This window comes from Xiphophorus maculatus, chromosome 22, assembly GCF_002775205.1.
Source record: "Xiphophorus maculatus strain JP 163 A chromosome 22, X_maculatus-5.0-male, whole genome shotgun sequence".
Taxonomy (NCBI): Eukaryota; Metazoa; Chordata; class Actinopteri; order Cyprinodontiformes; family Poeciliidae; genus Xiphophorus; species Xiphophorus maculatus.
The window spans coordinates 16887231-16902405 of NC_036464.1; the positions used below are offsets into that span (position 1 = coordinate 16887231).

The 15175-nt window shown below is 37.2% G+C and overlaps 1 protein-coding gene across 2 annotated transcripts in view; it reads left to right on the forward strand.

The window, feature by feature from the left end:
* Window positions 1-15175, forward strand: part of sh3pxd2a (SH3 and PX domains 2A) — a 78734-nt gene that overhangs the window by 20522 nt on the left and 43037 nt on the right. For both annotated transcript variants that reach the window (XM_023326983.1, XM_023326984.1), the window contains exons 2-6: window positions 1586-1666; window positions 7020-7095; window positions 7956-8032; window positions 8681-8772; window positions 14290-14321. In XM_023326983.1, coding sequence (XP_023182751.1) covers window positions 1586-1666; window positions 7020-7095; window positions 7956-8032; window positions 8681-8772; window positions 14290-14321 — 358 coding nt within the window. The remainder of the gene's footprint in view (window positions 1-1585; window positions 1667-7019; window positions 7096-7955; window positions 8033-8680; window positions 8773-14289; window positions 14322-15175) is intronic.

Consider the following 15175-nt stretch of genomic DNA (forward strand, 5'->3'; position numbering starts at 1 on the left):
TAAGTAGAGCATTTCATTGATTCCATGTGCATTGCTAGACAACAATAGTGAGACAAAGGTTGAAAAAAAAGTTTTTTTATTGTCATGTTATGCTTTTTGTCTTTAACAGTAAGCCCCTCTGTTTGAGTAGTGCATGGACTAATGATTTATCCATTTAATATACAACACAACTTTGATATTTTGCTAAATTAATCATGGAATACTGGACATCTTATCAAGTTGAAATATCATTGAAAAATGTATTCATTTCAGGAATTTCATTGAAAAAGTAAAACATACTAATTTTTATTACAGTTGACAATTATGGTTTGGTGCTAAAAACTCAAAATTACAAAAGTACAGAAATATTACCAGGCACAACCATAGATTACAAAAGTTTCAGCTTTTGAATTGAATTATTGAAATAAATTTACTGCTAAGTGAGATTGGCATTTAAAAGAACAGTTACCAAGTCTACCATGCAGTCTTGGCAAATAGACAGAGGTTAACAAGTTCCACCTAAACTGAGAGGTATAAGAAAATGTGGATGAAACAAAAGCTACTGGTCTTTGTGTCATTTGATATGTCCTGTTTACTGATTGTATTTCTTGCTTTTCTGCTTTTATATCTTTCTGCCACCCTTTGTAGTGTCATTTAAGAAAAATCAATTAAGCCAACTAGACGGGCCATAAATCTAAAATTGTTAATTTTATAGAATGTGAGTTTGATCTATTTCAGCATGTTATTGTGTATTTGGTTGCCTGCACTCTGTTACATGGCAATGTGACAACTATAGATTGTGTTTTTGTGTTGCATTATTAGTGCTCAAGGCCATACAAAATTCAGGTGGATGTAAAATTTGGTGGATGTAACCGGTAGAGTTTTTATGCAACAACATAGAAGCACATGTGGCATGATTTTAAGATAGCATGATCTTGACTGTGATTCAGTATTTTTTTTATTGAGATTTACTTAGTTAAATGCATCAGTTTCTAACATTATCTCCACATTCCCCACTTCCACAGCAGCATCCATGTTTGAGATGACTCTAGTCATATTTCTTCACTGTTTTATACTCTTTTACTAAGATTTTAATCAGTTAAGTAGCCACTAACACCAACTTTACTTTCTGTTTTCCAATTCACAGACACACAGGTTCTGTAATATTGGGTTATCACACATCAGGTTCTTTTAGCATAAGCTTTGTTTAGTTTCTCCACCTGTAGTTGGTTTTCTTAATCACTTATTTGTGGTCACAGTCACTGTTTTTAGAAGCTTTTGATACAATGGAAATGATCTTTAACAGTGGCCGCTATGAAGCCAACTATTGAGCTATATTGTAAACAGTTATAAATCACCCATTCTCAACCACACTGACTTGAGCGTAAACCATTTTTAAAGAATTTATCAAGTTAGTAATTGAAATCTGTTGTTTACTTGTTAATTCCCATAATGCTGTCTGAAGTGTGATCAAAAAAGAGAGATTTAATTTGTTTATTTGACCTCTGAGAATGTTTGAAGTTAAGTCAGGAGGCATAAAGTGGTGCCTTGTGTCCTTTGCTAAGTGTTCCTAACCAGGCTTTTTTGTCTACTCTTTCTTCTGTAGGTATATCTTATCAAAGTGACTTACTCAGACTCCAGTTCCCATGTCATCTACCGAAGATATAGCAAGTTTTTTGACTTGCAGGTAAGTCACGCTTGCAAAAACAAAAGTCTTTCACAGCTTTAATTCACATTTATAGAATACTTCTCAAAACTTGACATTTTCTGTTTAGGGTTGCCTCATCTAGTGTTGCTAATTATACTCAATAAAGTCTGTGTGACCTTAAGGCCTCTACTTTCTGCTCAGCTGATGCAGATGCTTTGCTTTTGTGTTAAACCTATTTTAGGATGACTGCTTAGAACCAAGACAAGAGGGGAAATCCAGACAGCAGATACAGGAAAAAAACATGACCTCTGTCAGAATGCAAAGTCTCCAAAAAAAGTCAAGCAAAAGCCCTCCAGAGGATATATCTGAAATGCTTAAATTAACGCATGATACAGCTTGTTTGTTGGAAAGATAATGAATTTAAACTTCAATGAGGCCTACATTGAAATTTAAATGTAAGAGAGGTTTAAATCTAGAAAAAACACATCATTCCTGCATGCCTCTTGCTTCTGTCTGATAACCCCTTCTTCCAGACTGAATTCCAGAACGCCGTGACTCCGATGGGCTGCTTGCAGGAAACCTTTTGTTTTCCGGTCCCTTAGCAATACCGTGGAAAATTCAGCTGCTCAATGAGACTACAACAGAGGATCTCTCCTGTCTGCGTAATCATTAGTCACGTCCGTGGTTTCCTGGTGTAGACATATGTTTGTCTGGCACTGTAAATCATTTGTTGAAGAGCAACAAATGAGTGGCTGTCACTACAAAATGACTGACATAGTGTCCTTCTTGTTCCTCAATAAACAAACATTTTCTGCAGAGGAAATGCAAGCAATACACCCAGTGGCTAGTAAACTATAATCAATTGGAAGAACAGGATATTTCCATCTGACAAGACATCCAGTTGCTCATTAAACCTTTTTTGCAGTGTTGTGCAAAATGTATCAAATAATCTTTTACATGTGCAAAGGAAATGTTTTATGACCTGCAAGTTTGACGTAAGCGGGGGTGCACTCGTCAGTTCGTCAAGCTTAAGGGCTTTCCACATGGGGAGTGTGCATGCTGGCCTGGTTTCCTTTTGGACAGAGACCTTTTCTAAAAGCCCTTAGTCGTCATTATTTTTGGAAGAAATTGGAACAAGATCAGCTTTATTCTGTCTGCATTTTGATTTGTCTGACCTACATCCTACTCACAAGTTAGTTAAAAAACCCCCAGAAAACCCCCGTTATTTACATAAAGGCAATGGAAGTACATTTGTGTTTCATCTTTCAAACACAAGAAAGCTGATGGTTTAAATTTGAAAAGTGACTCTGACATTAATTTAGGTCTTCCTCTGCTGATTAACCAGTGGGATGATTTTAAAACATTATATAGTCTGGAGTTTTATGACTATATAATGTTTTTATGACTATATAGTTTTATGATATCATTATCATAAAAGTCATAAAGACTTTTATGATAATGATAAAGAAGGTTTCAGACAGTAACATTGTGAATTAGCCACAGCTGCCTGATGTATCTATTTTATTTATTTATTTATTTTGGACGAAGGCAAGAAGACAAGAAACTATTACAAAAAATTAAAAGCAATGCGTTGACCTTTTTGTTCTTTTTTGAAAAGAAATGTTTAATTCTGTAATAGTTGATTTAATATTTGACTTTATGTGACTGTCCAAAGTTAGGTCCATAAGTAAAACAATGCTTGCGTTTTTGGGCCCAAAAATTGTCGTCTGTATTAAGGTGAAATGCACAGGTACATCATGTGAGCTTGCTGTTCAGCACACAAAGTTGTTGTGCTGAATCCCGTTCTAGAAATGCTTTGCTCATGGTGGCAGCATGTGGCAGTTGCTCTGTTACATCGGGTCTGATTTATTCTTTTTGTAGACTTTTGTTCATCATTCTTTTGGCTAACGCGTTGCACATTTGGACGATTATTCCCTCTGCTTTTGGATGCTGTGCAGACATAAAGCTTTTTGCTCTTACCTTTTTTCTTTCTGACAGTTGCTGTGGAGCGTAAGCGTAAAAATTACCATTGCTTTTTTTTCAATTGGGAGTACCAGATTAGCATGAGCTCATATAGTACCAAACTATGACTCCAAATCCCAGAAAAGTTGAAAAGGAGGCTTCATGAACATGGAGCAGGACCAAAGAGTGGAGAGACAAGGTTGAAGTTCAAATAGTCTCTTCCATCAATCATAATGGGCGAGGATTACAACCCTGATTCCAACATCATTCTGTCCATCTTCTAACTGTACAACCAGACAGAGGTTTAAATTGGAGCAGCAAAAGCATGTAGATTAGCAGTGCTTGCCAACAGCTGATAGTCTTGTTTATGTTACTGATGAATATCCTCTGTACTTGGATATTGAGCTGTTAGCTTATCATGACAATTACGAAACCGTCACACAGAAAAAGTCAAGCCTGACTGCTACCAAGCATCCTTTCCGCCCACTGAATACCATTCACAGTGACACTTTGAAGATACTTCCGCAAAACATTTAATTTCCCTTTGGCATAAGTAAGGTATATTTGAATTGAATTGAATCCAGCAGAGGTAAAGTTGCTAAACATATGAGTAGAATGATTTGTGTGACATGGTAGAGTTTTTCTTCCATTAAAAATGTTATTCTCTCGAAGCAAATCTGAGAGTTTTTGACAAAAACTCTTTTACGACTGTCCTTTCTGAAGAAAACAACTATCAAGTAGGTGTCAAATAACAACCCAGAGATGGAATCAGATCGTTTTCCCACTGTAGCATTCCTCCTTACTCCCCCTGTCCCAGATTCCTCCCAGAGCACTTCTTTGTCTGCTGAAGTTCTCAGTCTCTCTTTGTTTTAGCTGCTCTCGTTCTCACAGCTTAGTAAAACTGCTTAACATGTCAACAGTTATTATTTCAGACAACCTGCTTTGCTTTCTCCTGTTTCTGGAATTTTGTGTCGTAATTATGTGCTGCCACTTTCAGGAGAATTCACCCCAATTTTAAGGGAACAGCCTAAGAGGCGTCATAAGATAATTGCACCTGCTAAGCATAGACATTTTCACTGGGGAGACATTGCCAGTTAATACACACATATTTTATGACACATAGTGTAACAACCTCTTTTGAAAAGCCAGATTTTTTGTGATGGAAAAAATTATTCCAGATTTATTGTGACATGTAACCTGAAGATTTCAATAAAAAAACAAAAACAAAAAAAAAACAAGAAAATCTTTAAGAATGACTTGCCCACGCTCTCTTGCAAAGTGTTACTCCAAATCTCAATTTTGACTGTTTTCAGGAAATAAGATGGCATTTTAACAGGAAACCTGAAGACTTTTGAGAGCCACTGCATGTGGTTGTGTATCCCCAAAATGAATAATAAATATAATGTAGGCAATGTTGTCTTTCTAAGTTGTTGACGTTAAATCATAAAAATCTGTTGGCTCAGGAGACTGTCAAGGCAGGTCCTGGAGGATGATTTCATCCTCATTTCTGAATAGGAACACATCATGTGAACTTTCCTGACTTGCGCGGGTGATTAGCTACATTCAAGTGTGAAGCTGAGTGTGCAACTTTCCTGTTCAGAAAAAATAATGAAGTTGCCAATATATTGTTATAACATGAAGTTTGTACCCTTTCTGTTAAACTCTGTTATTTATCTTGGATCATACAAAAAGACAGGGTGGGTTTTTTATGCATTTGTCAGCTTTTGCCCTTCTTAGTTCTTGGAGCAAAAGGATTCAATCTTAGTGGCTTGTCTGCATGTGTGGTTAACCAATGCTTTTCTTTATGCCCTGCCCTCTGCTTTACCCTAAACAAAGTGATGACTGTCATTTTTACACAACCCAAAGCCTCCTAGCTGCCCAGTTCAGAGGAGGAAATGATGTGCCCTGCAAGTAATTTTGACATTTAGCAAAGGCAGTGGAGTTGACCAGGGAAACAAAGAACCGCAACATGGGAAACCAAACCACCCCTTTGAGGAAAAGTCTTACAAACAACTCCTACAGACCCAGACAGGCTGGGTCCAACTTTACCCACCAACTGGATTCTGTTTGTCCACCTGGTTCTTTTTTTGAATCAGTTTATAGTGAAACTAGTCTTAAGGTCTCCTCCTCCTTGGAGCTCGATGTGATTCAGTTTGACACCCACACTCTGTCCTGTCAGAGGGAGCACATCTGGAACAGGGCAAGGCAAAAACGTCTTAGCCAGGACTACATCTGGATTTCAGGTCTGCTGTTACTACAGATGGTCTCTCATGTGTATTTATGAAATTATTAAAGTTTGTTGCCAGAAAACTAGAAACACTTCTCCGCTGTTTCCTGCACTCAGCAGAACATGCTCATCCACCTCACAAAGCTTGCAGCATATACACAGAGTATGGCAGTACAGTGTTGTGAAAAAAAAGAGAAGATACTCCTCCTTGCATACTTCTCCTGGATTTCACTTTGAATAATTTTTCTGCCATATAATCCAAGTCTACAGTCCAAGGTCACAAACAGATGGCTGGACATTCTCCCTCTGGATTTCCTGACAGAAATCAGAATTCATGGGTCCATGAATTATGCCAATCAAGGCCCTGAAGCAGTAAAACAGAGCTACACCATAACACGTTCACCATCTTATTTAACTGTGGGTTATTATGGCCTGTTTTGGAAATTGTGTGTCAGTCTTATCTCAGAACGCACATCGCAAAAAAGGCCCATCGAATATTTTCCCCAAATTCCCAGGTATCATCAACATGCCATAAGATTGGCCTTTGTGTTCTTTTTGGTCAGAAGTGTTTTTTGTTTTTTGGAAACTCCCGTGGAGTCACTACTGAGACTCCATCATTTGAAAACTGCATTTTGCAGTGTGTCTGTCTGACATCCAAATTTGTTAGGTAATCTGAAAGGTTTGACTGAGGTAAACACAGAAAAAAAAATAAGAGACAATTGTTTTCACAGCATTGCATGTTTTTATACATGACCTAATGATATGCACAAGCTTCCAAATTTGTCCCTAATCTGGTATTAGCATTCAATCCCGTCTGAGAGCAGAAACAACTACACCAGTGTGTTTTGCTGATACTGTTTGTCAATTACAATTTAATACATTTTTTCGTTGCTTGCTTCTTATGTGTAAGCTGTTTACACTTTATGTGTCTGTTGTTTAACAGCCCAGTTTTCTATCTTCAGTACTTTTTCCCTAGTCAACATGGGTGAATTAACCTTACCATGTAAAAGTGAAGTGAAGTTAGTTAATTCAGTAACAAATAGATGTAATGCGTTTTAATTCACAGACAGAGACAACAAAGAGATGTGGTGTTTTAATATCCCTTTTATATTTTATTTTCTTTTAGCATCAAAAACAGTTCAGGTGTTTTTTATGAGAATGTGAAACATTTCCGTAACCATTGACGTCATTTTACTCTTGCAGATGCGAATCCTTGACAAATTCCCGATAGAAGCAGGACAGAAGGATCCCAAGAAGAGAATCATTCCTTTCTTACCAGGTAATAAATGTTTCACTCTACAGCTGCAACGCAATAAATTAACAACTATACACACACCTTGTTCAATTAATTGGAATTCCTTAACACCTCAGCAGAGCAACAGGTTCATCAAATCAGTACTGCTCAACGTTGATTCAGCGATTCATGCAAATGGAGCCAAGTGTAATGTGCAAACTTTTAAGTAAACCGTAAAGCTTTTTTTTATTGTTCTTATACAATGTTGTGATTTTCAGATAATCTGGATCATATGTTTTTATATACTGTAAACCACAATCATCAATGTTAACACAAAGCATTCTTAAAAAATATGACTATCAGTTAAACAAATCTATGTCATTTACCAAATTTTTAATTATTAAATCAAATGGCTGACTATTTCCATTCAGAACGGCTGTTTGTTTCCCCTCCTACACTGTCCACAGCTGTGCCCACCACACTGCATTGTTTTATCAACTCCCATGCTGCAGCCAGGCCAAATCAATTTGTGGCTGGCCATGTCTGTAGGAGGTTAGCAGAGAAGGATTTGTCTAATCTGATAAAGTTGTTGTGGGCCGGAACGGAGGAGAGTAGTGAAGAGATCCTTTGTTAGATAAGTCTCGCAGCTCAGGCATGGTCCGTGTTGTTTTGATCACACTGGAGGAACAACATGGCCTGAGCTGTGTTTCTGCAAGGGAACTGTTTGGTCAAATTTATTTTTTAGATTCTGCTGGAGGTCAGCCCCCAGATAAGTGTCAGAGTATAGCAATGAGGGGGCTCTGGTTTCACTGTCAACAAGCCAGTTAAAAAGATTTTAGGTGGATAAAATGTATACCTCATTTTTTGCTTTTGAATTTCACAACTTTTGCTCTGTTTTTGTTCAGGTAAAGTCTTGTTTCGTCGCAGTCACATTAGAGATGTAGCTGTCAAAAGACTGAAGCATCTGGATAACTACTGCAACGTAAGAATTGCATAAAACATTTTTTTCTTTCATTTGTTTGCAGCACACACCAAATAGAGTTTGGGAAACACGCAAACGCTTGCCAACGTATCTTCAATGCAGGGCTCAGCTTCTCTTTTTTTAATCTCCCTTGCCACCAGCCTCAACAGGAAAGCAGCTTCTCTATCTGTAGTGGTCATATCCTGCCAGCAGTGCTAATAGGACTCCTATGAAAGAAACACGGAAAACACGGGGTTAGGAGGAATGACTCAGCAGTTGTGGAGAAAAGTATAATCATCAGCTCAGACCTGTTCCTCTGCATTCTTTTTGTTCAGATGATCAAGAACTCCTGGAATGTTATTCAAGACGACTTTCTTTTTCTGAGGAAAAAAAAAAAAGAACACTCGTGCCACTTTTGGCAACAGCTTTTGTTTTTCTCTTAGTGAGAAGTTGTTGTAAAAGCATCAAGCTTTACTGTATATAAATGCAGTTGGCTAACAAGCTTTGACTGAATTTCTGTCAAACTGAGACCGTCTGGTCTTCTCATCTACCTCAATTTGCAGATACTAGCTTACTTCAGTTTTGGTTGAGCAGCTTCACCAGAAATGTCACAAGTCATAAATGCTTCCAATGAAATTAAATACACACAGATGCTATGTTTACCCACAGGCTTTGATGAAACTTCCTTCTTCCATTTCGGAAAGTGAAGAGGTCCTTAAGTTCTTTGAAACCCGACCAGAGGACCTCAACCCTCCCACAGAGTGAGTCACTGGAAATACATAAAAAAAACAACATCTATAAATAACATCATGACCTCCATCTCAAAAGTATTCATTCTCCTTGAGCTTTTTTACCTTGTGTTTTATTACAAACACAAACCATGACTGCATTTTCAATTGTATTTTTACGTGATAGACCAACACAAAGTAAAGGATGTGAGCTGGAAAGGAAAATGATGCACGCTTTATAATTTTCTTTGAAGTGTAGTGTGGATATGTAATCAGCCTCTTTTTACTTTGATACATTGATGCCTAAATAAAAATTCAGAACATCCAACAACTTTAGAAGACACCTTATTAGTAGAGTCCAGCTGTGGGAAATTTTATCCTACAGCTATAAATTTAGCTGTTCTGTGAAGGCCTATAAGTGTGGTCGATAATGTGTGGCATAAGGTTGCCACAGCATTTAAACCTAAACACATCATCTCAAAGGTGAAACATGCTGGTGGCAGTGTCATGCTGTGAGGACATTATTCAGCATCAGGGACAATGAATCTGGTAAGGGCTTAATACAGCGCAATGCTGTAAGGAAACCTAGAGGCAGCAAACTGGAGTAGACTGGAGGTTTATCTTCTTGCTGAGGACAATGATGGATAACACTTTTTTTTTTCTAAGAACAATTGAAATCCTGTACCATTTTTGTTCTATTTCACATTTACGTTTTAAAATTCGTTGAAGGTTGAACAAGTGAATACTTTTGCAAAGTGCTTTAAGAGACCAAGCATTGTCTGGTGGGCTGTAAATATCATGCCTGAGTGTGTTTGTCTGGTTCAGCAGCTGGGAATGGTTTTATTTGTGTTGACCCCATCTTGGTCCTATGGCTTCATTTTGTCTGAAATGATGGATTGATTCTGGTCCAAAGTCACCGTGTTTTATTAATAATGATGTCATGGGGGTGACATATGAAGCCGGAACAAATGAAGAGAGATCAGCGGTGTCATACGATTCAGCCAGCTCAGGTCTCAGAGCAGATAAAGGCCTCAGTCAGGTTGTTAGTCATGCTCAGTTCAAAGTCAAAGAGTGGGAGTAATTACAGTATAGACTGACTGCAAGATTTCTGTTCTTTTGTACATGTTTTTGTCTTTCAAATTTAACTTCAGATGAATTTAGGAAATGTATTAGGAAAAGTTTCAATTTTAGGACTTGTTTATTATTCTGACTGAAAATGAGACTTCTCAGCCACAACCAGGCCCACGACCTCTAACCTCGACTAGCCATGCATGTTAATCCCACTTCAAAGTGGGAGCCTCCTGCAGTCACTGACACAGTCCAGCCCACCTTCAGCTGAGAGGTGCAAAAGTTATACCACCCATACACTCCTATTACTCATGCTGGAGCTCTACCATTTAAAATGACTACTCATAAGAAGCAGTTGGACTGACGTATAAAAATCTGTTTGTGATTCTGCGAACATGCTCCCTGTAAGGTGCAATTCAAAATAGTGATTATAAGCATGCTTTACAAATCAGTGAAAATGTCAGATAACAGGTAGTTTTTCCAATTACACCATGCAGGGTTAACAGTCAGAAGACGTTGTAAAATCAGGTTAACTTTAATCCTATCAGTGTATTGGATTCACAACTCATAGGCAAATAAACCCACCAGTTTCAGTACTTGTTTGCTATTCTTGTTGGATTCTGCCACCTAATGTTCAATGGACAAACATTCACATAATTCAAGAGAAGTTGTTTTTATACCCATCTAACACCAGAGGGAGCTGCTGAACAAGCAAGAAAAGCAAGAATAATCTTGGCATTAATTGAAATAAATATAGCATACTTACTGTGGTAAGAAGCACATCTTGCATATTTTATAAAATCTATGGTAACATTACTAATAAGGGGGAAAAAAAATAATTATTACATTTGAACTTTGCCAAAACATGCTTTGATACGACAGTATTATCCCAGATTCCAAATTTGATCTTGTTATTGATAAATAGTCTATAACAGTATAAAAGGTGATTCTGGATGGAGTTCTGTTGCTTTAAGTCTTATGAAAAGTTGTTGGTGAAAAGGAGTCTGCAGCTAAATTAGCATAATAATACTAGATTATTTAAAAAATATTTAATAATGGCACTTATTCAATATTTGAATGTGTTTGTAGGGAAATTGTAAGATGAATAAATAAAAATAATTGAATGATGGATCAAACTGAGTGATTCTCCCTGACAGCCTATATGTCACATTAAAAGTGGGAAAAGGTCGGAAACAATTATATTAGTCTCATGGTTTTTACATCCCAAAAACATGGCATTTTAACAGGGCTGTGTAAGCTTTTTAGATCCAATGTATGAAGCAAATGGTAGAGACTGTCTCCAGTGCTGAGGTCAGTGTTCAGGGAAATGACCACTATGAAAATTTCAAATATTTAGGACCTGATATTTAAAGGTTAAAATATAAAATGCCAAATTGGTCTATATTTTAACTTGTAACAATCTTAGTATGCAACTAAGCTCTGCATGCATTTTTAGTGAACTATTGTATTATGATATTAACCTTATATTTTTTCAGATTATGTACAAATAACTCAGTTTAAGCTTTTATTTTGTTTCGCAACAATTCTGTCTGGTTTAATATTCCTCATCCAATCAAAACTTTTCATGCAAGGCCAGACTTTTTGGTACACATATACACCCTAACCCTAATTCCATAGATTATTTGCACTTCCCTAGTAACTGAAGCAAATGATGAATTAGCTGCCCACATAAAAACAACTGTAATAATTGTAAAACTCAGGAAGTTTGTTTGTTCAAGTAAAACTGTAGTGAAGTTTTAGTCTTTTCATTTGCAACTCGGAGCTTAATTTGGCAGCAATGTTTCAGCGCTGACATCAGTGTCTGCCCATGGCCAAGATTTGCTTCAACAGTTGGCACTTGTTCCTGAGTTTACTGGGATTGTGTGTGTTTTTGTACAGCGCCATTACCTCCTCACACAAAAACCCTCCATCGCACGTTTTCTCTGTGCACATAGTCACTCTGCTTTATCATCGTGATTTGCAGTTCAATGATGTCGACCTGTTGACCACAGAGATTAGAGGTTACTCCCGCAGAGGTAAATCTGAGGTCACGCCTGGGCATCTCTGTATCATTGTCATGTTACAGACTGTATAGATGCTGTAAAAAAAAAAATGTGAGAGGAGGGCTAATATCTCACATTCCTTTCTAGCAGGCCCACCTATGAAGAGTTAGCTGCAGGCTTGTACAAACATAAGGTTTCTCAATACACAAGAAGGGTTTGGACTTTTAAAGATACTGACATATACACAGTGAAAACAAGTCTCTGCAGTGCTGGTTTGCACTAAAAATGGGCACAAAGTCTTAATGAGTTCAAAGAAACTTTTCTCCTTAGTCCTAATGGTTAGAATTGGGAAGAAAATGCACAGAGCTTGAGCTGTGTGCTCAGTCTCCTCCTGGGAGGAATATATAACTCCACCTCTGAGCTTGTGCTGAGGGTCAGAAGTAAGCAGAACAGGTCAGGCATTTACTTCATCCTCAGCTTTTTTCCTCCAAAGCCTCAGTTTTATCTCCACCCAAAAAACACACAGCGCATTTCTGATTTCCTACCTCCATGTAAAAATTACAACTGCATGGGCGGTGTTGCCACAGTGTTATTGTGTGGCATGAAAAGCATTATATAAAGCTCAACATTTAAGCTTTCTGTAAATCTAATCATATTTTGTTTTGTATTAAGTTTCTGAATTTTGTTTGAAAGAAATATTGCAGTTTAAAACATTGTGCATTTGAATTTGAAGTTGCACTGTTTTCTTCCACATTCGCTTTATGAATCTTGTTCCTGATATTTTGTTTACATAAGTGTTTAATTTTGTGTATCTATTGTAGAAGTATCAAATTTACTCACAGATCTGAAAACAATGAAGTCTTTGGGAAAAATTGTTTAAACTAACATTTATTTTTTGCTTGAAAAAAACCCTGATTTATTTATTTGTTCAGATTTGCAAATTATCCTCTAAAACTTGTTCAAAACGTTACAGTGATCAAACGGCTTGATCTGAAAGGCAAACTTTGAGTCAGCAGCAAACTCCATTTAAAAGAGTGTTATTGCAACCTGTTAGTCCTTAGGTCTAGTGTGTTTACAAGATTGGAAAAGTACAAACATATCATTTCTGATCACCATGTCCCTGGTCAGAGGCCAGTAACCAGCTGATTTGTCAGTGTTAGAGATGGGTCTTTATGTGACCCATCTCTATATGAAGTATATATAAAAACTCTACAGATGGTTTTTTTTAAAGCCATATCAGAAGTGTAGTATCATCATCTGGCATTAGTAAAGTTTCTTTGTTAACTGAAGATGATAAGCGTGCCACTTGTTAGACAAGTTTTATCCAACCATGCTCTCATATCCTTGACTGGCCTTGGCTCCGGTCCTGCTGCTGGCCTCTCCAGAGAGCCAGGTGTCTGTTTCCATCTGTGTCAAACCTCAGCTTCTCATCACTCTTCTCTCCGCTGCCCAGTTAACTAAATGAGGAAGAGCAGTCATCCCAAACTTCTGAAAATGGTCTTGTGGTTTGAAATATTTACCTGTTCCCACCTCATGATGCACCCCCATTTATGTTTATGCAGTTTAGGGGATGAGGAGCGATCACTCAAACTGAGTGGACAGCACCTTAATGAGGAACTAATTAATGCATTTGTCATGTAGTCATTTTGTGTTTCTGACTAATTTTAGTAATTGCAAAATAATTGCTGTATAACTCCTCTGGCACAGCTGGAGAATAAATGACAGACATCAAAAGTGATCTCTTCTGAATGAGCTAATGCTGTGCACAAGCAAAGCAAGAAAATACACTTCCGTATTTGATTTAACGGGTGGAACATTTAGAAAGAAACTTAAGAATTAATAAGTACATAAATGTATTTAACCAATCAAGGTTTAAAATATTTACTTAAAAAATCTAAGACTTTTCTCTCAATGCATTTGCTATTTCTATTCACACACTGACATTTAGAATAAGCAGGAACATAGTGAGTGGAAATTTGCTCCTCTTTGACTTTAGTAGGTTAAAGAACAGAACAGGTTCTCTCACACTAATGATCTGAGTTTAGCCACAGTCTGAACTCAAGAAAGAAGCTTTTCACGTCAGAGCATGAATGAGACTTCACAGGGAGATATGACACTGTTATCCGGTCAATAAATGCCGTTCTGTTAAAACTAGGCAGCTGCATGGCGCTGGCATCTAATATTAGAACCGATATAATGCATTTACACACGGTATGCTGGCTGAAGTTTTGCTTTGGCTCCGGTTTTGGCATCATTACTGTACGACTCACCCATTTCTGTCCCACCCGGACTCCCTCCCTTTGGTCGTGGGTCAAGTTCTGCATGCATTCTCCACAAGGGCTTGGCAGATAGTTTTGTGCCAACTGCACTCGGATGGTCTGCATTAAGAGGTTCAGATGTAACCAGTTACCAGATTGATCCAGTTCGATCAATGTCCACTCCCTTTGATCATGGTACTCTGGTGTTGTTTCTTTTTCAGAGACTGTGGAGGATCTGGAAAACGGAAATCAGGTAAGAACATCTCTGAGCCTTTGCCATTAATGTTTGATAGACTCTTTGATTTGCGTCTATTGATAGTCTGGCATTAAGGTCATGTTGTAGAGCTACATTAAACATATTTTACACAAAACATGCTTAATCATAAATTCAATGTTGTTCTTCAGATTACGATTCACATACTCCATATGTAATACTCTATGGTCTTCTTGGCAAAATGCGCAAAAGCTATTGTTAAAGAGCCATGTCAATAGGAAGCCTTTGCATAAACCTAAATGTAAATGAGTCTTTAATCAAAACCCAGTGCTTTCGTCAGATGAGACTAACTGCAACAAACAATATGGTTGTGCGATAAAAAAATCATAGTAGAATCTGATTTAAAAACAAACAAATAAACAACAACATATGACTATTGATGGAAGCATGGTAAAAAAAATCTATGAGCTTGTAGGCTTTTTCTGCAATAAAAGCCTTGCCATCTTTACCTTGGGTGCCAATCAGTACACAACTGTTTACAACAACTTAATAAAAAAAAAATATATATATATATATATATATACAGTATACTGTATATATACAGTATATATACAGTATATATATATATATATATATATACACTGCTCAAAAAAATAAAGGGAACACTCAAATAACACATCCTAGATCTGAATGAAATAAATATTCTCATTGAATACTTTGTTTTGTACAAAGTTCCATTTGCACAACAGCAGGTGAAATTGATTGTCAATCAGTGTTGCTTCCTAAGTGGACAGTTTGATTTCACAGAAGTTTGATGTACTTGGAGTTATATTGTGTTGTTTAAGTGTTCCCTTTATTTTTTTGAGCAGTATATATACACACACACACAGAGG